This window comes from Sesamum indicum, linkage group LG8 (assembly GCF_026168435.1).
Source record: "Sesamum indicum cultivar Baizhima isolate 11 linkage group LG8, ASM2616843v1, whole genome shotgun sequence".
Lineage (NCBI taxonomy): Eukaryota > Viridiplantae > Streptophyta > Magnoliopsida > Lamiales > Pedaliaceae > Sesamum > Sesamum indicum.
Genome location: NC_142664.1, coordinates 26,596,476 through 26,620,312, shown reverse-complemented (window position 1 = coordinate 26,620,312; position 23,837 = coordinate 26,596,476). Strand labels below are relative to the sequence as shown.

The 23,837-nt window shown below is 33.8% G+C and overlaps 3 protein-coding genes across 6 annotated transcripts; 1 reads left to right on the top strand and 2 right to left on the bottom strand.

Annotated features, from left to right (window-relative positions):
* Positions 1-6: 6 nt before the first annotated feature.
* TPR5 (Tetratricopeptide repeat (TPR)-like superfamily protein) lies at positions 7-6,793 on the bottom strand. Of its 2 annotated transcripts, none has more exons than XM_011089189.3 (12): positions 6,585-6,793; positions 5,570-5,686; positions 4,597-4,797; positions 4,370-4,494; positions 4,154-4,275; positions 3,985-4,067; positions 3,278-3,439; positions 2,922-3,026; positions 1,640-1,822; positions 1,286-1,380; positions 1,104-1,201; positions 7-460 (listed from the first exon to the last, which is right to left on the bottom strand). In XM_011089189.3, exons 1-12 carry the CDS (start codon positions 6,624-6,626, stop codon positions 363-365), a joined length of 1,431 nt encoding a protein of 476 aa, XP_011087491.1. In that variant the 5' UTR covers positions 6,627-6,793; the 3' UTR covers positions 7-362. The 2 variants fall into 2 exon arrangements, with proteins under 2 accessions (XP_011087491.1, XP_011087492.1); XM_011089190.3 differs by having other exon boundaries at positions 5,570-5,668; positions 6,585-6,792.
* Positions 6,794-9,304: 2,511 nt separating this feature from the next.
* LOC105168956 (uncharacterized) lies at positions 9,305-13,587 on the bottom strand. 3 transcript variants are annotated; one of them, XM_011089188.3, is made up of 8 exons: positions 13,406-13,587; positions 13,185-13,261; positions 11,713-12,369; positions 10,579-11,248; positions 10,381-10,481; positions 10,133-10,222; positions 9,928-10,055; positions 9,305-9,736 (listed from the first exon to the last, which is right to left on the bottom strand). In XM_011089188.3, exons 3-8 carry the CDS (start codon positions 12,322-12,324, stop codon positions 9,592-9,594), a joined length of 1,746 nt encoding a protein of 581 aa, XP_011087490.1. In that variant the 5' UTR covers positions 12,325-12,369; positions 13,185-13,261; positions 13,406-13,587; the 3' UTR covers positions 9,305-9,591. The 3 variants fall into 3 exon arrangements, with proteins under 3 accessions (XP_011087490.1, XP_020551871.1, XP_011087489.1); XM_020696212.2 differs by lacking the exon at positions 13,185-13,261 and having other exon boundaries at positions 11,713-12,429; XM_011089187.3 differs by lacking the exon at positions 13,185-13,261.
* A 4,859-nt stretch (positions 13,588-18,446) lies between these two features.
* On the top strand, positions 18,447-19,715 carry LOC105168955 (nicotianamine synthase). Its single transcript, XM_011089186.3, has one exon. It carries the CDS (start codon positions 18,575-18,577, stop codon positions 19,526-19,528), a length of 954 nt encoding a protein of 317 aa, XP_011087488.2. The 5' UTR covers positions 18,447-18,574; the 3' UTR covers positions 19,529-19,715.
* The last annotated feature ends 4,122 nt before the right edge of the window (positions 19,716-23,837 follow it).

The following is a 23,837-nucleotide window of genomic DNA, read 5'->3' as shown; positions in this document are numbered from 1 at the left end:
TCAAGATTTGCTACTTTCAAGACCAAATCTCCATTAGCCTTCTTCAGTTAAAAAACAATGAGCAATAGAACTACTTCCCTTTTCAAACAATTACATTTAAGTTTCTCAAGTAATAAACTTAATAACATTATATTTTCTTGTTGAACATTAAACTATTTGATAGTCCTGCAAAAGATCGGAAGCAACTCATCTGTGTATTTCAATTCAACAAGTCCCTCGCTCCAGAATGAATTCCTGTTGATCTACCAGATATGCAGCTTTTTCCTCCAAGCATATGCCTTCTCCAGAAATAGAAGTAGAACAGTGCTTGTGTAGACCAAAATGGCTTCTCCAGCAATGATGCGACCAAAAGCAAAAGCTCGTCACTGTTTTATGCCGTATCTCAAACGCAAATTACCAAGGATATCAGTGTAATCTGTCATCCCCTTGCTGAAAACTTCATTCCATATCTTGGAAAGATCTGTTCAAATGTAAATCAAGACTCTCAAATGCATTGCTAGTACACTGTAAAAATTTAACTTGCAATCTATCAAGTACTTGTGCATTATCCACTATTCAATTTCTGCAACTAGTACAATGAAATAGCCATGAAACCTATGCTTAGATTACAGATGACAATGAGACATGAGAGGTCTCTCTCATCTTGTAGCATGTGAATCAAGTCAGCAACCTTGAAAATGTAGTATCCATTGGAGAGTGGCCAAACCAGTCAATTTATGGTCAGGAGGTAAAGGGTAAGTTTTGAGAAATTGCTATGGTAACCAAGAACTCACAAGCTCTTCAAGTCCATTACATATTTTTCTAGGCAGCTATCACATGGTGGGTCTAAATTTCACTAAAAACTTAAATCAGTAGAATTACTAAAAGACGGTCCCAGCAATTAATTATTTTCTGGAAAAAAAATACCAATTAAATAAGGATTAAAAAACTAAGATCATATGTTGCTTCACAAGTTTAATATTAGTCTCCCTGCAGGTATGCACATACATATATGCATCTCATAGTTACTTTGTTTAAGAGAAAGATCATGATCGAGCAAATTTGCATCAGTTAAAGCATGGATGAGACAATTTACGATGTTACAGTTTGCTGTATAGACATACCAGCCTTATCCAAGGGCGAAAGACACATGATGATCATGTCAAATCTAGGGATTTTGGCCAAATTCTGTAAGTATTCAACACCTAATGCCATGTCCTCCCTGCCAAAGAAACAAATCATATGTATCTTGTCATTCAATCAAGGGAAGGTTCCACCACATTTCATTGAAAAAATAGAAACTCACGTAAAAAAGGTCGCGATGCACCTAATGACGTCAACGAGTATTGAGGCTGACAATGCATTTTTAAATATCCCAGGTAATGCAGTTGGTGAAGTCACCTAATTAATAGAAAAGACAGATTCAGTTAAGGACTAATAAAGTTTATGGTAAGTCAGCAGTTCTATTTTTATTACAACTGAATTTGGTTCCGAGTAAGCTAATAAACATACATTGTATTCTGCAATTAAATCAATACAACTGTCAATTTGTGAAGTAACCAACGTTTCACTCAAAAGTAAGGAAGGAACGTAATCCATAGTAGTATGTGGATTATTACAACTGAACAAGATGATAATTAAAATATGCAGATCAAATGACCTTCAATAAGCGAGCCTGCAAGTCACGGTCACCAGAAAATCCTCGCCAAGAAACCTCAAATTGATAAGCTGAATTTGGTGGAACAATGTTTTTTGCCGCTTCAGCCTTTGCAAGACTAGCTGCTTTTGCAGCAAGCTCTTGCACCGACGCCCTCAACTCCTGCTTGGTATCTTTGGTTTTCTTCTGCCGAGTTTGAGAATGGATGAAATTACCAAGAATTTGAGGTGGAACATGAAGTTTAGCACAGAGCAAATTTTAGAGCTTACACAAAATGACAGAAATTTACCTAAAACAATCTAACTTGTGTTTAAGATGAATAGTTACTAATAAGATAATGTTTTGCTTATCAACCACGGACCTCAGTAGAACTCCGAATACCCTAGTATGTTTCTGCTGAAAAATAATATTAGAACTGCTTGCGCACAATTATTTTTATGTTTATTTTTCTTAAAAAAAATTATTATGATTATGTTGTAATACAAGTCAGCCTTCGACATTTTCACTTCAATATCAAGTTTCCAGAGGTTTTACAAAATCAGGCCTTCTTCAAGTATTAGTTTAAGATGAAGGACTTACCCATAAAACTGCACGGAACCCTGAATGGAGTTTTACGTTCTGAATATATTCACTGGTTTTTGCACATTTACATTCATTTTCAAGAATCAACTTCGGAACAAAGTCAATACAGTAGCCCGTAGGACTTACTAAGAGTTCCACTAAGCAGAATGTATATGGTAGCTAATTGCAACTGAAAAAAGATGTTTCATCATATTACCTGGAACTTGGCTATCCAAGGGAAATCATGGTGACAAGAAATCCCAGCAAACCCCCTTGCCTTTTTATTAGCAAGTTAGTCCAAGTTAATTGTCTGAAGTACCTGTGAGCGACAGGCCACTGAAAAATTTTGCAAAGTTTTCAGATTGTCCTTTTACAACTTATACATCCTTTTGGAACCGCTACCCCAACCCTTCCACTGTCACCATATTCTTCCACTCACATCCACACTTTCTGTCATCCTTGTTATAAAAGAGAAACTATAAAATGAAATTTGTATTGAAGCTACTCTTAGAGTTATTATAAAGAAAAAAACTCTATCTTCTCGTTGCTACATTTAGAGAATCCTCTTTGATTATTATGCTTTAGATTTATCCCAATTCAGAAACTACAATAATGCATGATATATTAATAAATTAAGTTGCAATCCTTAGAATAAAAACATCTAAACTCAAGCAAAACAGATACAGTAAAAGTTTGTAATCAAAGCAAGATCCCATCATCAAACCTTTGCAGTCCCTGAGCCAGTATCAGGTTTGAATCCAGTACTTCTGATATTGTTTGTTTCCACTTCCATGGATGTTTCTGCAGCAACATCTCTAATATTATTACCCTGCCAAACAATTTCCAGAGGTTGAACAGAATAAAAATCATAAGTCCCCAGCATCCAGAAAAGCTATGCAATAGAAGACCAGAATATTCGAACCAGATAGACCCATGTTAAGTTCAATCCTCAAGAAGACTACAGGAACCTAACAACATCACTATCTCGGATTACTATGTTTCATTCAAAATATCACTCTCCATAAGATATTACAGAGATATCAAAAGGAAATGACTATAATTATAGTTCAGGCTTCAGACCTCAGGATGCTCTTCCAAAATCTCAGCCACTCTCCCCTCAGGAGAACTTGTTGAGACAGCTTGGAGCTTCTGCACATTTTTGTTCTTGTCCACCTCCGGTTTCCCTGGTTGTGCTCCCCTCACAGAACCTGCCAATCCTCCAGATGCCTTCTTCAGAATCTCCTAAAGTTGAAGAGGCAACAAAAAGTAAATAGTCAATAACTGGGGAATAGAACAGCATCAAGAGAAATTGTTCAGAAGTGGCTTGCATGAACTAAAGTAATTTACCAACGGACCAAACCCCCATATTTAAAGAACTTGGTTAAAATCAGTTAAGGTATTCGTTCTGTTGTCTGATGCAGTAGAAAAAGAGCTTTGAGAAGTGAAGGATTCATGAAAAATAAACCAAGTAATATATGCCTTTCGATTTGAGAGCACTCATGGTTGAAAAGAACAAGTTCCAGCTTGAGCGAGTCGGAGTCCATAAATTTTTTCAGAGCTAATCCATATGCTGGTATCATCAACGGATTAAGTATCAATGAACTTAAAGCTGGCATGTAACTATGTCCTATGTCTTATGTAAAAGAATAAGCTAATTCACCCAAAGATATCTGTATTTCATCCTAGCCTCGAAAGCATGCTCAGATCACATAGCCAACATTTCACTATGTCTTATGTAAAAGAATTAGGCTAAAAGAAGTTAAGGCTGGCAAAAGTAAAATGAGTACCTTCTGAAGCAAAGATTTTAGCTCCGCATACTGCTTCTTGATCTCTTGGTTCTGTGGCTCCAATCTCAAAGCAAATTCAGCATCTGCATTTGACTACAAAAAGTTCAGTCAACATATTGGGGGAATTAGACTGAAAAGTTCTTCCAATTTCAACAAATGAAGATTTTACCATCAATAGATTCTTTGAGTTTCCCAAGTTCTTTTCTTGCGGTTGATCGGCGAGAATATGCTTTTATGTACCGGTCGTCTAAATTCAAGGCTTCCGTACAATCATTTTCAGCCTCCTGGAATCTGTCACCAGATAGAAATATAATGCAAATAAGGGGTGGAACTACCATTTCTTTTATAGAGCTAACAAATTTCAATCAACATATACTAAAACTACCTTTTAAGTTTGATATATGCCATTGCCCTGTTTGCATAAGCTACTGCAGTGGGTGATAAGGCAATGCTTCGTGAATAGCAGTCTATTGCATCAACGAATTTCTTCTGCTTAAAAAACTCATTACCCTATAAAGCAAAATAGAAAAGAAGGTTCAAATAAACAAGAACTCACAAAAGTAATGCTACTTTTAACCATGAGAATGAACTTCACTGAAGGCCAAGGCTTACCAACTCTTTCTCAGAATTCGCATCAACAAAGCTCTCTTGAGATTGGATTCCACCTGATAATCGACTTAGTGCCTCATATTCTGTTAAATAATCATATTGTCTGACCGCACTTGTATTGTCAGAAGAGGGACTTTTCTCCATTGTCTGTTTTCCATTAACTCTAGCACTAGCAGTACTTCTACTTGCCTGACCCAAAAGATCCTTTCCACAAAACAAGAGAGAGAGCATAAACAATGTTTACAAAGCATATATAAGCTTCAAGTACGGAGAATGACAATGTGACATTAGGATACAATTTTTTAACTGTATATTCAAGAACCACGAATACAGGTTTGTGTAAATAATTTCAGACTAGTTGATTAGTAACAGAGCTAAATGAAAGAACTGGTGTGAGATTGATCTTGAATCCAAACATTTTCTAGGAATGCCTGTGGACTCGCCACAAACAAGTGAAGTATGAGAAAGGAGCTTCCAGTAGAATTCAACCAGAATAAAGTTTATAATAATCCTGTACAATATCTATGTGACCTTCACTTTAATCTCATCGATCTTGAACTGTAATAGCCTTTTCCACATCATAGCAGTAAGATGTAAGAAAGACCACAGAGACATATTTTCAAACAACTAATTTCCACTGATTAAAGAGGCCACCAACCAATAAAATCATGGGTAAATGATAAGTTTCCCTAGCCAACTAAATCTTTCACAATGTAGCACATCCGGAGCTCTGACCTTCAATGATAATTATCTAGTTCTAGATTAGAGTTCAATCTAAAAGAAAGTAGAGGATAAATAGAAATGTACCTAATCTTCTTATGAAAAGCTATGAGTATTAATTGACATGAAATGGAAGATACAACTCTATATACAAATGACTTTCCAAGCAGATGATCTAAGAAGGATATTTACAACAGTTCCACTACCAATGCAGAATCTTGATTGGGGAAGGAAATGTTGGGTCGAACCCACTTACCAGTTTGCCCTCGCTGACACCATCTGATCTTAGTTTCTTATCTTTGTCCTTGAATGATAATTCCCAATCCTGTAAGTTGTTCAAAAGCCCCTCAAAGTCCTGCCCAGTCAAACAATCCTGTTAAGAATAAAGAACAAGAACAATAAAACAAAGAGTAAACTACTTCCTAGCCACTTAAAATATCATTCAACAAGTCAATATATGAACTGATAAAACATCTTAACGCTGAAGCAAGGGGCTTATTGGTTGGAGCACACTCGATGCATGTGCATATTCTACATTTTTTATTATCTTTGTTTAATTAAACTAGCGGAAAGAAGATAAAATAAATAGCTTATGAAAACTATTACAATATTTTAACTTTAAATGTGCATGAGTAAAAACATAATTGATAAAACACAGTTATTGAAGAGATGGTTACTTTGTGGTAAAATTAACGATATAGAGAATAGTTTATTAAACACACATTTTTGACCCAAAGTTAGTTATTTTTATGGTCCTTCTACTTACAAAATAGTGTAGATATGCTTCAGCATTATTTATGCATTCTCTACATTCACCTTTTATACCCTTTCTTCATCAGTACAACAATTTCTAAATTAAAAATCCTTCCAATCAATTTGCTTTCCACAAAGCTTAACACAACAAAATAATCTACTAATTTAAGCATGCATATTACAATTTAAAAAAAAAAAAAGAAAGAAAAACATTTACAGCTCCTACATCTGAAAACCAGGAAACAGAATGCTCACATGTTAAATAAAGAAGAACTAAAAGAACACACTAACTCAGAAGTATAAAGATTTTTACGGGGAAAAGTATAACATGAATCTTTTCTTTGTGAAATTTTTTTTCTCCCCAACTTAAATTTGTAAAAAAATTCTCGTCTTGTCAACGAGCAAACTCTCACCCTACAAAATCAAGGGAAGAAAATTCTAATTCAAGTTCAAATGATAAGCACTGACGCAATAACACAACAAAGAAAGAACAACGACGACCTAGCGAAAATTCGCACCTGAGCTTGATCGCGAGAGTGCTTGGAGGGGACTCTAGCCATTGTCTCCGGTTCGCAGTTCGCAAGCTATAGTTACGGAAACTAGGGAGAGATTTTGCAGTGGTTTTGGTGGCGTTCTCTTTCCTTCACTCTCTAGACTTCTCCTCAAGTTCTACTTTGACTCGGATCTCTGTGGACGGGTATGGGGCGGGCTACATAATTGCTTGCAGGAATCCATGGACATAAATAGGGGTGAGTGTGTCGGGTAGGATAGTTCAGGTCCCAACCCGATTCAATTGGGTTCGAGTTTCTTGTCGAATTTTTTTAAAATCCGAATATATATTTTTGGATCGAGTATTTGAACATATACATTACTTGTAAATTCAAAATGTAGCAATAGAAGTGAGAATAGGGCCAAAAGATACACAATGAAACGCAATTTTTAAGAAAGGAAATAAGACATGACATATTTGCCTACACACATAGATTTGGGCGCATTTAGTGCAGTAGACACAAACTATAGAAAATGTGGACGAATTTTTTCAAAAAGATGTGACGATTGAAGTGCTGCGACGATAAGGTCATGAGTTTGAATTTTACCAATATATAAAATATTATTTTATTTTAATAGTAGGTATTATTCTCATTTAATACAAGTTGTTGATCATATATAGGCATAATTCGACTCTCCTCTCGTAAGATTTAGTGTAAATTACACATAGGCTCCAACGTGATTTGAAAAATTACATCAAACACCCCTACGATTTACTTCCATTTATAAATAAATCCATTCATTAGTCAAAAATTCACTAAATTTGTTGATATTAACAAAAAATTAAATGAAAATTGATATTTACTATTAATTGACTTATTATTAACTTATTGCAGGTCAAATATTTTTTTAAATTACTCTTGTAACAATGAAGATATATCTCTTATATGCATTAATACTTGAAGATGTGTGAGGGTAATCTGATCATAAAAAAAAATATTTGACATGGCATAAATCAGTGATAGTTAATTAAGGATAAATATATAATTTTTTAAATTTTTTATTAATATAATAAAATTCGGTGAATTTCGACCAATATAGGGACTTATTTGCTAGACAAAATATGTTAGATGTAATTTTATAAACCACATGAGGTTTACGTGTAATTACACCAAATTTCACAAGAGAAAAGTGTCATTATCCCTTATATAGTTATTTGATATCGATAATTATTATATATAGATATTTGATATTGATAATTGCAATCGATTTACTCAAAAAAATAATAGTCAATCACCTTCACTTGAAAAAAGAAAATTAGATTATGAATGTTTTCATCTTTAGACTATTAATTAAGAGTAATAATAAATTATTAAATATTTCTTTTTCTCCATAAAAGAAAAGACATCTAATTATATTGGGCAACTAATTAGTATATAGACTAATCAAATTAATATAACATCCAACTAAAAATGATGAAAAACATATGTCATCATCACAACTTCTAAGCTTTTTTCACATATAAAACACCATCTTCCCTATATACAATTAATTACTAGTAGTAGTTACGGAACAGGAAGAAGAACTAGGTGGCTATGGCGGCGGCTCCGCCGCGTAGGCGGAGGACGAGGTGGAGGGTGCTTTCTTTCTGTATGTTGTAGTCGGACAAAGTGCGTTCGTCTTCCAGCTGCTTGCCGGCGAATATCAGTCGTTGTTGGTCCGGAGGAACCCCTTCTTTTTCTTGAATTTTGGACTTCACATTTTCTACAGTGTCCGTACTCTCCACATCCAGAGTTATGGTTTTTCCGGTCAAGGTCTTAACGAAGATCTGCATCTGGAATTTTCTTGGTCCGGAAATACATAATTGCATTAATAATTTAAATAGATTAAAATAACAAATTATTATATATTAATATGTATGTATTTAGAAGAAATTGTGTATGCGACAACACATTAAACTTATTTAAAAGATCTTATAAGATGTCAAAATATATTTAAAAATAAAATTTTGAATCTAAATCATTTTTCTCAAGTAAGAAAAAAATATTTTGAGAAAAAAAGAATCTGCTATTTGTTTTGGTATTTGGAAAATTAGATGGGAATGTACAAGACAAAAAGGTGTTTGAAATGTAATAGTAATTTGGAAAGCATACCTTGAGAAATGAGAAGTTGATTGCTGGAGCTGAACAAGCGTTGAGAGAATGTAGAGGTTTGGATGAGATACAAATGCATGGCTAAAGGTCTATTTATAGTGGATCTTTTGGGTTCAAGATATAAACATCCATATTTCCAAGAATTCTTTTACTTTGCGAAAATTGCATGAGTAATTAATTATTCAGAATATTGAATTACTATTTGAAGTTTAAATTAATTCAGATTCTGTGAATATCGAAAAATAGTTCGCATGTAGAAAAAAGATGAAGAGCGTGACATTCTTGAAAAAAAGAATGCATGCAACACGCTGGATTCGATCATACTCATGTAGAAAAAAGATGAAGAGCGTGACATTCTTGAAAAAAAGAATGCATGCAACACGCTCGATTCATTCAAGTATGATCGATGAATGTAAATAGGAGAAATCATAGTTTAATTACGCCCATGATTCGTATTTCAGAATTCATTAGAACTTAATTCCATGATTTTGTAATAAATCATTGTCCATTAATATAGTAGAGATTATATCGCCAATGCTAAAACTCAAAACCATTTCCTCGTCACTTAATAAAATGAATTTTGAAGAGAAATAATATTACAACCGCTAAGAGGAATATAGATTTCCTTTAAGCTGTTACAATTTGGACATTGTACACATATAACTTAGAATTATGCCGTTTGAGGCCAACCTGACAAGGCAATTCAAGCTACAGAAGATCTTTGTACATAGTCGACACGATTCAGAACATCACAACATGAACAAACCTCGTTATGAGGTTTCTATAGGCATATAAGTATGACAATACACACGGTGTATTTGGATTGTAACTATGGCATCTATGGATACACATGGTCATGGAAATTGGATGCTGAGTGAGCAATTTACCAAGCGGGCAGAAGTTGGGCCTTCGCATTTATTGCCTTGTAACACTGGAGGCTGCAAAGAGGGAGCTTCGACTTTGAATCTCTGTACTTGTATGTATTTGTACATGAAGGACCGGCACATTTCTCTCGTGGAGGTGGATAACTAGTAATCCAAGATAAAGTCAGAGTAAAGAAAAAGGGACAAACACAATATTTTGATTGCCATTTTGATAAGAATGCATAAATTTTGCAACAAAGGAGACAGGAGGTTTATATTCACTTAATAGGGTGCTTTATCTGGGTTTTTATTGTTCCGTTTTGATTATGTTGCTTGAACCTATTTGGACTCGTTACCTGCACAGCTTTGGTTCAAATATACTTGGGAGTCCAATCTCGTCTGGAAATGTTACAACTGTCCCTGAAGGTCCCATGACCCATCGCACAACGTTGGATGCAACTGTAGCAGCATTTGCAGTCCTCTCCTGCATCATAATGCATGGCTAATGTAAACGATCAAAAACTTCAGATATGAAAATGCTGTCAATAAATAAGATTTCACCTGTGCTAACTCCTCCTGGCGTTTTTTAATCTTCTCTTCTCTCCTTTTCCTGCTGGAATCTTGACCCAATATTTTTCTAATTGCCTCGGCCTGTACATTCCATGAATATTAATGAGGAACTCTATTGTCATTTAATCATCTACAATGACAATAATCTACCCGGATAAACTAAAGGCAAAGTTTAGATACACAGTGCTATAAAATAATACGTCCCAGCATGATATATTCAGCATAAGAAAAAGACAAACCTCAGACTCACGAGCAGCTTTCTCGTTTTGTATCCTACGCCTCTGAGCAGCCTCAGCTCTTTTCAATTGCTGCTCCACTTCAGATAGTTGCTCTTTTGGCTCTGCCAATAAAAACGAAAATTTTTATGCGGGCAATTAACTAAAAGATAATAGAAAATAAATGCCATACAAAGCAGTGCAACAATGGGCAATGCTCACTTCTTGGTGGGGCAGGTGGTAATCCATCTGGAAATTGGATTAAACTAGCACCTAAACCTGGTGAGATGTCTCTACCGGTCAGAATAGCCCTCCGGCGGGTAGTGATTAAACTTTCCTTCTTGGAGTATTCGGATACATCAATTGGCTCTTTTTTCTGTTTCTTGTTCTTCTGTTCGATCTCACCATCAGATACCGATTCTTCCTCTTCCATATAGTCAGTATCTTCAGATGCTCTCACTGATCTGGATTTCTTATTTTCCTTGCCTGATCTTGAAGAATCATAGTCTCCAATGCCCAAAGCATGCCCATCAATATTTCTATCCATTACCCTGGAGATCTTGCGCAATTTCTTGCCTCTGGTGTCATCTTCATATTCAGTATTATCATAGGACGCAATTCTGGAAGTTTTGAGCTTTTGAAGGTATCGAATCTCATCATCATCTTCATCATCTTCTACGTCATATACTTCATCAGATGAATATTTTTTAATTATCGACTTGCTTTTAGAAGACCGCCCAAGCTTCAGAGCTGGCTTGACAGATTCCTCTGGTGCATCCACTCTCAAAGTATCCACCTTACGAAAGCTGAAACCAATTTTGGAAAAATCTTTCCATGGGACACCGCGAAGGCCACCTTTTTCACCCATAAAATAATGGGGATCAAAATTTTCCTGCTCATAACAAACGTGACAATTAAAATAATCAAACTACCCGGCTACTTTGGTCAATTACACGGGGCATTTCTAAAGCTGAGAGGATAGCAACTTTAAGTTGATATGAGGAAAAGAAAAGCTGTAAGTTTGTATTGCAAATAAAGTACAGATTTACTAGCGAAAGAAAGGCTAAGCAGAATTCAAAGCCTGTAGCAGTTAATGCCCAAGGAATAGGAACTTTTATACTCACATTGCACACAGAACCTATGAGTGTTTTAATCTGATAACACTTGGCAGCCAGTATCACATAGCGGGATACTTGGAATGCATGCATGTTGGATGCAGTTTATTTAGAAAAATGGCCTTTCATATCAAATTGTGTTCGAGCTAACAAATGCATAAATGTTTCAGTAACTTCTATACCACTGAGCTTCAGAGCCATCAGCACTTGAAAGTCAATACTCAATCAAGGGAGAAAATACCTGATGGCCCAGTTTATGGGGAGGATAAATGGTATCTGAAGGAGTAGATTTAGTGGCAGAAGTTCCAGCTACAGAAGAACCATCAGAACTGGATCTCGTGTGAATTGTATGTGTTACACCTCCAACCTTGAGTTTAACCTTATTGAATTTGCTTCCAGTTCCAATTCCATCAGATGTCATCCCCGGTTGCCCAGATGGGACGCTGCCAATTAACATTTCGCTCATTTTATTGTCACTCATTGTCAAAATCTTGCAGCTAGCTGCTGCGGTGTTATCTTCAATAGACCTGTTAAGGCTATTGGATTCCTCAAATACTCTGTCCATATCATAGCTGTTATGCACTGTTTCAGCATCAGCAAGGTTAGTGTATGATGCCCTAGAAATGCATTGATTGGATGTCAGTCCCTTTGTCCAATTCATAGCTTCATGAACAACATTGCCTTCACTTGGTGCATCGCTAACATGGTCTGATGGTGTTGATGACAGTGAAATAGAATCACGATACTCTTGAGGAGACTGAGATTCATTTGGAGGACGACGGTTCAAATTACTCCGCCTCTTCCTCATAGGTTTCGACATAGTACTAAGCCCAGGACCACTATAGTTATCCATGTAGATGGAAACGAAATCACCAAAAGCTTGTGCCGCTTCAGTTCCCTGAAAATATTCCAATTTTTTACAAACCAATATCAACTTCTTCCTCTAATCAATCAAATCCTAACAAATGAAACACAAGTCAGATTCTTTAACGAGTATATCAGAATGAAGGTAAAACTCTCCCGTAGAATATGTATATTCCCACAAATGAACCACATTACTTGCTTATGCCAAAAGTCCAACTGTGATCACATGAACAAAATCAAACGAAGTACTAAGTCACCCTCATAAGATAATTGACTGCCAGAAATCATTCTAAATATAACAGCAGAAAAGAAAAGGGACACCAATCAAATTGTGGCAAGGAGAAAATAAGCAAGAGGAAGAAGCATAAACCTATCAACTGGTTAAGTGAGACAGAAAGTTGAGACAAGCCTGACATGACCATACAAAAGGAGGCTGTATATACACCCAAGGAAAGGTGAAACAGGACGAAACCAGGCCAAAAGGGCACAGGGATACCAGTCACACAGGCTGAACCATTACGATATGAAGTGCCCAAGATATCCATACACAGGTGAGCTATGAAACCCAAACCTGAAGTAAATTCACACACATATGAACTGAACTCGACTGACGTATTCACACACAAGAATCACATACATATTCAATGTCATAATTCAAGTTTCTGACACCCGGATACCAAATCCATATGTAGCTCAAAATATATGATAGCTTCAACTTCTAACTTAGATTTCAATCTCAAACTACTTTCTCTTCCTGCTATCAACACAAGTCCAGTACTTCAACTGCACCCACACACAGCACACACAAACACACTGAACATATGCACAGGCAACACGCAATTCACCCACCAACTAGGTCTCTTTCAGTTTCAACTCAATGCTACAGGTTATCTCTTTATGCGCAAAGCATGGGGATTGCAAAGCCCCTAATCAAAAAAACCAAAGAAATCAGAACATTAGTCTAATACACAAGATATTAGCATATATTTAGCAATTCAACTTCTGGGTGTCAGCAAAAATACAAGAAACAACAGAAATCATAAAGTACCAACCGAAGTAGAAGAATTTACCTGTTGGGCGTCCAGATAACTCCTCAAAACAACTCCGACCGCAGGCACTAAGAAGAAAACCCAAGGAGACGAGAGAATCGATTGCAGATGGAGAAGGGTACAAGTGAGGAAAGCGCGGACGCCTGGTCGTCCACCAGACGAATTTATACACTAACCCAGTGTAAGCATACACAAAAGCACATTTGCACAGACATGTAAATATACATACATATATTGTATATTGGGCAGGGCCAACCCAAAGTGTCAAGCTGACCCAATAGCAGGCACACCAATGAAACATGCCCAAATCTATGGTCCTACCTGATCTATAACCCAAGTAAAATTGGGCCTCAATGGTGGCTCAACAGGCCATGTAAACATAATATAATCGCAGAAGAATTTGACACTTGAATGGTTTAGATAAAGTTCCTATATTTGCCCTTAAGCAGATGAGCCGCAGTAATATATCTCCTCTCAGTTTTTAGGGACAAAAATGTAAATTTGGCTCTTATCCTATCAGGTGGGCCAACTAGGACTACTCACCAGTCACCACAAGACTTGCGGCTTTGCGATAATTTATCAACCATCAGTCCACATTGGGCACCAGTTTTGGAGTGAAGCCAAATACTGGGCCTGGGCCGGATAACATGTAATATCCAATTCAATGAACTAATATAAATGTATCCCTACTTTACCACAAGAATGAAGAACCTTTTATTTATCAAACATATAATCCAACAGCTGTAACATATTTCTATGATTTACATTTTCATACCAATATTTTACTATTCGTTCTTTTCTTATCACTTCTCATGCGTGGACATATATTTATTTAGAGTTGGTTTAGTTCGAGTGAGAGGAAAAGAAAAGTAAATAATAGTTTTTGTTTGGTATGATTTGAAGGGAGTAACTCTTAAATACTTTTCCTTGTTTGGTACGAGAACTACAAATTGAGAAGAAAATACTAATTTTTGTAATTTTATTACATAATCATTCTCTTCATTTTATATCAGAAGATAAATAAATAATATTATATTAATATAATTTTAATTTAAAAACCTTATCAATAAAAAAAATTATCAAATAAGAATAAGAATATCTTTTATTAATAAAAATATTCATCAATGAATACCGTTCATTTATTTATATATATGCGTAATAGAGTAAATAAAAAGAAAAACTGTAGTTTTTTATCCTTTTGGACTTATACTTCCACTTTTCCACCTAATTTCAGACGGAAACGAAAATGGACCCTGAAAAGATTTTATATACATCGAATTTTACTTCACCTCCATCTCTTCCCCCTAACTAAACACCCAATTATTTCATATACATTCTTTCTTACTTCCACTCCTCTTATTTTTAGTATATCCATTTTTTTCTTGCCCATTGAATTCTTTTATAAAAGAGTAAAGTTATATTAACCCAAAGTGAAAAACATGTCCCAAATTTCATCTCTGACTAAAACTCAGAAATGATGAGACATATGATAAGACATTAATTTCAGGAGTGCAAGTAATAATATAAAATAATTAATGTTGTCAATCAAATGTAAGATTAATAGGGGAAAGAAATGTGGAACTATACGTAATCGAAGCCCATCGATGGGTTATCCCACAAGACAAGCTAAGAAGCAACGAACAACGACACTTTGTACATACATATAAATACATTTCGTTAAGAAAGCTGAAAACGAAATTGATCAAGACTTGGATTACATGTCCAATTATTTACATTAAATAATAATTAATCTTATTTATTCACCAAACAAGTGTGAATCCCATGATTCCACATGCTATATATAATATATTAATGAATAATTAAATTATTTTCCAGCATATATATAGCAAGGTCGGCTATGATTTCTATAGTTTGACATTATTTTATTTATTTATTTAAATTCGATTAATTATATTATTCACTGCATTCGAATTTAAAAACTAATTCAATATATCGATAATTTCAAATCAACGAATACGTTCAATTTAAGAAAGTAAATAAATAACAAAACTACATATTCATACTCACGACCAGACTTAAATTTATGATTTTTTATTATGAAGCCTGAATCATACACCACCCGGGCGATAGCTTCATTGATTATATTTGAATTGACATCATTTATAAGAGTGTGAAAGCATAAGAATTTAAAGAATCTTAATCATTCTAACATTAAAAGAAATGTTAATTATGATTTTGACCAACTTTTTTTTTTATTATTTTCTCTATATCTATTTATGGCTGTGTGAAAATGGATGCAAAGAGAACAAATGGGACTAGATTCTTCTTGCATGCTTCATGCCACTTGTTGATACTTAGGTACTTGTTAAAATTCTCTATTAAATAATTAATTCCACCAAAAATTAAATATTAATTAAATTATCTATATATAGTGGTATATTGTGTAACTTGTAAAGCAAGGGATAATTCTATTTTAAATAGGGACCATAATCTTAATCGACTAATTAATTAATTAGACTTGCCTATAATCTAAGGCTGCAGTATTTCCAACATCACAGATGAATACAATTTAAAAACTTTGGCATACTATCCATATTCCATCAACATCGAGCAAAAAATGTAAAAAATTTAAATTTTTATCCCAGTTAAATGAAACCGACACATTTTTTAATTATATATAAAATATTCAACATTTTATTACTAAAGTTAGTGTTTTGGCCCCACTCGCTCAAATATTAACTAACAATATATATATGGTCGTTATTGAAGTTATAATTATTATTATCCGTTGTGTTTTCTTTTTTCTTTTTTAATTATCATAATCAGTCACAATAAAAAGTCATATTTCTTGTAACGATATCGTGTATTCTGACTGTCTAGCTAGGAACCTCGACGCTATGTTTGGTACATTGTCTTATTATTATTATTTCTTTTTTTAGTTTTCCATGTTGTTTTCTTAATATTTCCTTCTCCTCGTGAAAACTTTCCGACCAAATAAAGGTAAACAAATTTTAAAAGAAAATGATGAGACCAGATTATTACATGATGATGGGTCGTGACTGGTGGAGCATACATTAAGACAAACGATCTTTTGATGTCTCAGCTGCATAACTATTCTTCGATAGTTGTTTTATTTTATAAATTTAAAGAATTACGCAGCCTTAAGTTTGAAAAGACATAGTTGATGTCTATCATCTTGCAATGCATGCCTTCACTGTCAATTATGACTACATAAAACATATTATTTTCAGAAGAGATAAAACCGTTATTTCCTCGTCATAAAAGGGAAGGAAAAGGCCAAAACGCTGAATCGTACAAGAAATGTTGCACTTAAATCAGTTAACAATATACTAATAATAATATTAAAAGTTGACATATTATATATCATGCTCTATTTATTTAAGTAAGCCCATGAAAATATCAAACAAATGACTTGTATTTCATCTATCCATTCAAAATATAGGCTCTGTTTGATTCTATCTTTTAGGTGTTTCCATGTTCTTTTTATTATTTTTGAAAAATAAATAACGAAAGTATTTTTGGAAATGTTTAGTATATTTGATTTTATATTTTAGATTTGATGGATAGGTAAAATAAGAACAATCATTTACAAGATAAAAATACTCCCTATAGGATGATCAGACTTTCCAAACGGAACTTATCCATGTACTTCTTCTCAGGTTGGATCGAACACAATTCAACCCACCCAACGACTTGCCGACACTGCAATTATTGATTTCTTGACATTTGAAAGGTACTGAGAATTTGAACAAATATAGGAATTTGGATCTAAATATTTCAAACCACCTGGGGTCAAGGTATATATATCTTTTCTTTAGAAAATATACGTTCTGTTTTATCTCGATCTTGTATCTAAACTAACGTAAGTATCGAAAAGTCTTAATAAGTCTAACATTTTCTCGTTTTCTCAAATTCTAGTACTTGTCTAGGATTTAACTACTCTTGAAGGTCTCAGACTCTCAGCAATCTTGACCTAAATCAATATTATATATAGTGCAAAATAAACAAAAATAAGTTGTAATATATCAGATCGTGTAATTTTGCTAAGATATAAACAAATATTTACGAGGATTTTGACTATTTTAAAAAGAGGAAGAGAATAAAAACAGACGAAACCATACATACTTAATGAAATTCGTCAATCCATAGGTGAAAAAGAATATTGTTCTAAGACGAGGAAGAACGCAATTAATTTGTCCTGTCGAGAACCCAACAAATCTATTGCTGTGGATATTTATCAAACAATGTGTTCTTGTCGATATATGGATAATATTGCAAGTCTCTGTTGCTGTCCTAAACATCTAATTAAATATATGTAGGGGTGAACCTTAGTGGTTTTTGATCTCATAACCCTATATATATATATACATACATATATATATATATTTCTTGAATGTATATATGTTTGCAAATTTGGAGAGTGAGTTCGATCCCACCTTCCAAAAAAAAATAATAATAATAATAATCACAGTTGTGGTCCTATTAATTAATGAATTTTACCCTGGAGAGTTGAAAATCATTAGTGCCCTCTAACTTCAAACTCTCATTTAACTTCATTAGCATTTGAATTTTGCATTGATCAAGAATTTCAAAAATGTAAAATTAAAAATAAAATTTCCAAGCATGGAGTAAAATATAATACGATTCAATTCTTTAAGTTATATGATAATTCAAGAATTGTTCAGTCTGAATGTAATTATTTTAGTTCAGATATATACTTTGTATGTGAAAAAAAAAATATCATTATAAATACATGAATGACGTAAATTTTATATATAAGTATTATATATGTAGGAAGCGAGATATAATATAAACTTAAAATTTAAAAAAAAAAAACCTTGAATTAAGTTTCACTTTTCAAATATAATTGAATACAATTCTTTCCACCCAAATTAGCAAGGAAAATTCTCTTAATTAAAAGTAGAAATTCAATAGCCTATCCAACGACGATAGCAAAATCAATTCATCAACCATAGACAACAGCAAACCCCACATGACCAGTGCAACTATTCCACCCCCACCCCCACCCCCACCATGATATATAGGGCCCCACAATTGCCATTAAATACCCTCTCTTGGAGCCCAAGATCACCATCAGATCTCCACCATCACATAGGCAGAGAAATCAAGAGAGAGTGTGCTGTGCTCTCACCACTCTCTTACACACTTTTCCCACCAGAACAAACCTAATAACCTCATAGTGTCGACATGGTTTGCCTGAGAGACCCCCTTGTCCAAAAAGTGTGCGAGCTGTACGAGAAGATCTCGAAGCTGGACAGCCTCAGTCCATCCCCCGATGTCGACACCCTCTTCTCACAGCTCGTCCGCACGTGCATTCCCCCCCACCCTATCGACGTCACCAAACTTTGCGCCCAAATCCAGGACATCCGCACCAAACTCATCAAACTCTGCGGCCAAGCCGAAGGCCTCCTCGAGAAACACTACTCCACCATTCTAGGATCATTCGACACCCCTCTTGACCACCTCAGCCTCTTTCCCTACTACTCTAACTACCTCAAGCTCAGCAGCCTCGAGCACGGTCTCCTCAGTCAGCACTGTCCCAACCCTACCCGCGTCGCCTTCGTCGGCTCCGGCCCACTTCCCCTCACCTCCATCGTCTTAGCCTCACATCACCTCACATCCTCCATTTTCCACAATTTCGACATCGATGCATCCGCCAACTCTATGGCCTCCAAACTCATCGAGTCGCATCCTGATTTGTCAAAACGGATGGCGTTCTATACGAACGACATCATGGACGTGTCCGGGGCGGCCTTAAGGGACTACGACGTTGTCTTCCTGGCTGCCCTGGTGGGAATGGATATGGAGGAAAAGATGAATGTGATCGAGCATCTGGCCAAGAACATGGCCCCTGGGGCGATCCTCATGCTGAGGAGCGCCCACGGCGCTCGTGCTTTCCTGTACCCGGTGGTGGAGCCTCGGCATCTGCGAGGGTTTGAGGTGCTCTCGGTGTTGCATCCCACCGACGACGTGATTAACTCGGTGGTGGTTGCTCGTAGGTGCCCGACGCCCGTGCATTCGGTCGATCAGGGGTTCGGGCCACTGATGCTTTGCAGCAAGTGTGCTGAGATCCAATCGTTCAATCCCCTCAGCCAGATGAACTTGATCGAGGAATTGACCGTGGAAGAGCATCTTTGTTGAAGGGTCGAGCGATCATCTCTTCGTTCGAACAAAATATATGTTTGATCTCATCACTGTTGGTGTTTAAGACCAATCTTTTCTGATATTCTTATGCATTGGCCTGACTGTTGTAGAATGTATGTTTGCAATCAATGTTTTATGTTGTTTTTGTGGTCATTTGATGAGGAAATAACATGACATTCTGGAATTTGTCTCCAAATCTTTACATATCTTCATTAATTTGGCCTATTTATGTCTATGTTTGTGTCCCTTGTTAATTAAAAGCTGCTGATTGTCTAGCTAGTGTTTATATTGTTAATGGTCTAAAAATTCCTAGCAGCATATATAGAATTTACTATGTTTTCCTTGCATAACTGCAATCAAGATAACTTTATAAATTTTGTCAACATTTGGTGGAATTACATCTAGACAAGGAATTGTGCTTCAATGATCTATGTCTGAAATTGTTGGTGATGATAACAAGGCTTACAAACCAAACCAAATTAAAACATCCTAGCTACTTTGCTATGACACTTATGGCCACACATGTCTCCACAACATTCTTGCACTATATATCCAGATTAAATCATTATTATTGCTGAATCATCAATCGATCTTTGTTATCTTCTTTTGTTCTTTTCTTGTAATAACTATAAGATTTGTTGAAAAGGGTATTGAGAAAACTATATGCTTTTATTTTATTCTTTTTCATAATTGATTCTGTGTTAAAAATTTGGTTTCCGATTCATGAATTGGAACAAGATTCCGCCAATTAGGTCCGTCATACTATACGTCGCACTTTCGACAAGATTGCAAGTTGCTTGGTCGACGCAACTTATAATGTTGGTGGATTAATTCTTTCTTCAACATCAGTCCAATGCCATATGTTGCAAACTCAACAGAATTAACAGATATGCTGTCAGCACTCATAATCATTCACCAGTCAAACATTTTGCATATTAATGTTGTCGTACTGCTTACAATAACTGTGTTTAATTAATTGCACTGATACTGGAACTAAATGTTAATATTATTTCATACTCCTTAAATGGAAAAAGAAAAGAAAAAGGGAGAGGGGGGTATAGAAATGGTGTAGCTAGTCCTATATTCATGATATTAATGGAGCTTGGTTGCATATTAGGGTTTGGGAAGGAGAGGGTCTGGTGCTTGGGCAAGACCTGAAATTTAGTTTCATTAATGATCCAATTAATTACTCGCAACCAACTATATATGTTTTAATTATTTTTAGAGATACTTACGTTCCCCTCTCATCAGGCTTAGTGTACTAATAACATGCAAACTCCTTGTAGTTTGGGAAATTACATATAGCATCTTTGAATTTTGCTTTCGTTTAATAAATAAGTCCCTCCATCAGTCAAAATTCACCGAATTTACTGATATTAACAAAAATATAAAAAAAAAAACCTTATATTTAACCTCGATTTACTTATTACTGATTTATTGGACAAATAAAATCTTTTTTAATATGACCAAATTATCCTCATACTTCTTCACGCGTTCATGCACGTGATAATGTATATTTTCATCGTTATAACGGTAGTTTGGTCCGCAAAAAATTATTTTACATGTAATAAGTCAGTAGTAAGTCAATTAAGGGTAAATATCAATTTTTATTTAATATTTTTTTATTAATATCAGCAAATTCAATGAATTTTCACTAACGGGGGACTTATTTGTTAGCTAAAAACATACCTCAAAGGTGCTAGATATAATTTCTCAAATCACAATAGATTTATGTGTAATTACACCAATTGTATATATACTTATCAAAAAAGAATGTTTGTAATTATTCTCTCTTTCTAATTTGTAGTTTCATAATTATTTTTGTGAATTATTGGACCACCCTTTAATTTCTTAGCTAGATAGCAAACAACACAGAGATATATATGGCTTGGTTTTGTTGCATTTTTAATTATATAATTATATATTTTTCACATTTCAGTCCTGTAACTTATTAGGACATCATAGATTAAATAGTTAGTCACATTTTTGAATTTCCAATTTTAGGATAAAATTTGTTAGGATTTTCGAAATTGGTCAAAAAGTGACATCATTACAATTCGAGCCAACATTGAAAATCTTGATCAGACTTGTCCTAAATTTGCAAAATTAAAGAAAATGAAAAATTATTTTACAATTCTAATAAATTACTGGACTAAAATATCACATGGTTATAATTACAGGACTAAAAATTCAATTAAACCAATATGTGTGTGTGTGGGAGAGAGAGAGAGATATAGAGAGGGTTGTAACTTATAATTAACCTTCCTGTTCTTGTAATTGATTGATCGTTTACATAACCATTTTCTGAAAACCTTATAATTAGAGCTTAATTAATTCTTTTATATTTGATAATTAATTCTTGGGAACAAAAAACTATCTAATAAATAGAAACAAGCACGCACGTACACCTTCTCAATCCCGTGAGGAAAAAGAAAAGGAAAACAACAGAAAAAATAAATGAAATAAGTAAAGTTAACTTTTCATTTCTATCTTTGCTCACTAAAATCAAAATTTCAAACACAGTATATATCAATCTACTTACCATGGATAGAAAAAACTAGGTTACATAACCACTTACAGGCTACTAATTGACCAAATTTATTTAAAAATATTTTATAAACTTCTGCATCTTTTAAAATGTTTAAAAATTTTAAAAATATTGAATCTTATTTTAAAAATAAGCTTTTAAAATTTAGGATCGATAAATAAGATGTTGGACATGTGGCCTACACTGTTAAGTTGTGGACGAAAAAATGTATGAGGACCAAAAGTGCTAATTTTTATAAGTTACATGACTGAAAGTGTTAATCTTGTAACTTATGTGACCAAAAATACTTTTTTTTTATTGAATGTTTAAGATTATAAAGTATATATATATTTTTAAAAAGTTGAGTGAAGTTAATTTTTTTTAAAAGAGTTTATAAAATCAAAGTATCTTATTTGAGAATTTTATAATTTTTTTTTAAATTGCCACACAATTTTTAAACACACACATACATATATATATATATATGTGAAACAAGTTGGATTAGAATGCATCGGTTTGGTCCATTTTCTCGTAACATCTCAAAAAGTATTTTTAAAACATTAGTAACACTACGACAAAAAATAATATTATAAGTGACAAAGTATGAAGTAATAATTTAAAATTATTGCTAAAAATATGTCTTAAGTAAAATAATTATAATTTTTTCATGATATAAGCGTTAAGTTATCACTGTCACTATAAGAAATTGTATTATTAATAACAACACAAATTTCTTGTAAAATTGTGCAATATGTTGCTAATTTACATTAGCAATGAATTTTTAGAAAGAAAAATATTTATTTAGTCATTAGCCCATCGCTGATTTTAATATTAAATTTTTCTTTTGTTTTGCTAGAATGTTTAAAAATATTTGTTAGTAAAATTTGGGGGGAAATTTTTATATTTTTTATCAAGCCCAACTACTAAGTTTTGCAACATTATAGCAGGAGAATATTTTATTTATTAAATCATAAAAACTTAACATTCTTATTTCTTGCAAGATTCATTATTAAGTCCCTACAAATTTACTCTCCTTTCTAATTTTTCTAACTATTGAGATAATTACATGCAGTGTATACATAATCAGTATCACATCTATATGACAACATAAATATATGAATAATTACATTTCTTGTCACTACATAGTACATTCACTACAAAAAAATCGAGTATTAGTGACACAAAAAATTAAATGATAATAAAAAAATTGCCACTAATTATATATATTTACCGAGAATATTTTTTATTTGATTATATGTGAATTTTAAAATTTTGATAATGATAATTATTTTGTATAAAATATTATCAGCAAGAATTTACGACGAAAGTTGAGCATTAGGTTGTCACTAGCTATAACAACAAATAGTTGTCACCTATTGTTATGTATATGTTGTCATAATAGATGTCACTAATTACTATAATAACAAATTTACGCGCAATTCATGTCACTAATAATTATATAGTGACAAGATAAAATTGTTGTCACTTAATATATATTTTTAGTCACAACTTTAAAATTATCAGTTAATATACTTTACTAATATTATATATTTTTTGTCATGATTGTCACTATATATATAGCACTAAATGACATTTTTATGCACAATTTTATCGTTACCAGTTATATACAGTGACAACATTCACTTAAATAGTATCACTATTGAAATTATGAAAATTACTACCGTTATAAAACAAAATTCTTGTCATTTATACATATATAATTAGTGATAATTTTAATATCATCATTTAATTTTGTTATTAATAATCTTTTGTTTGTAG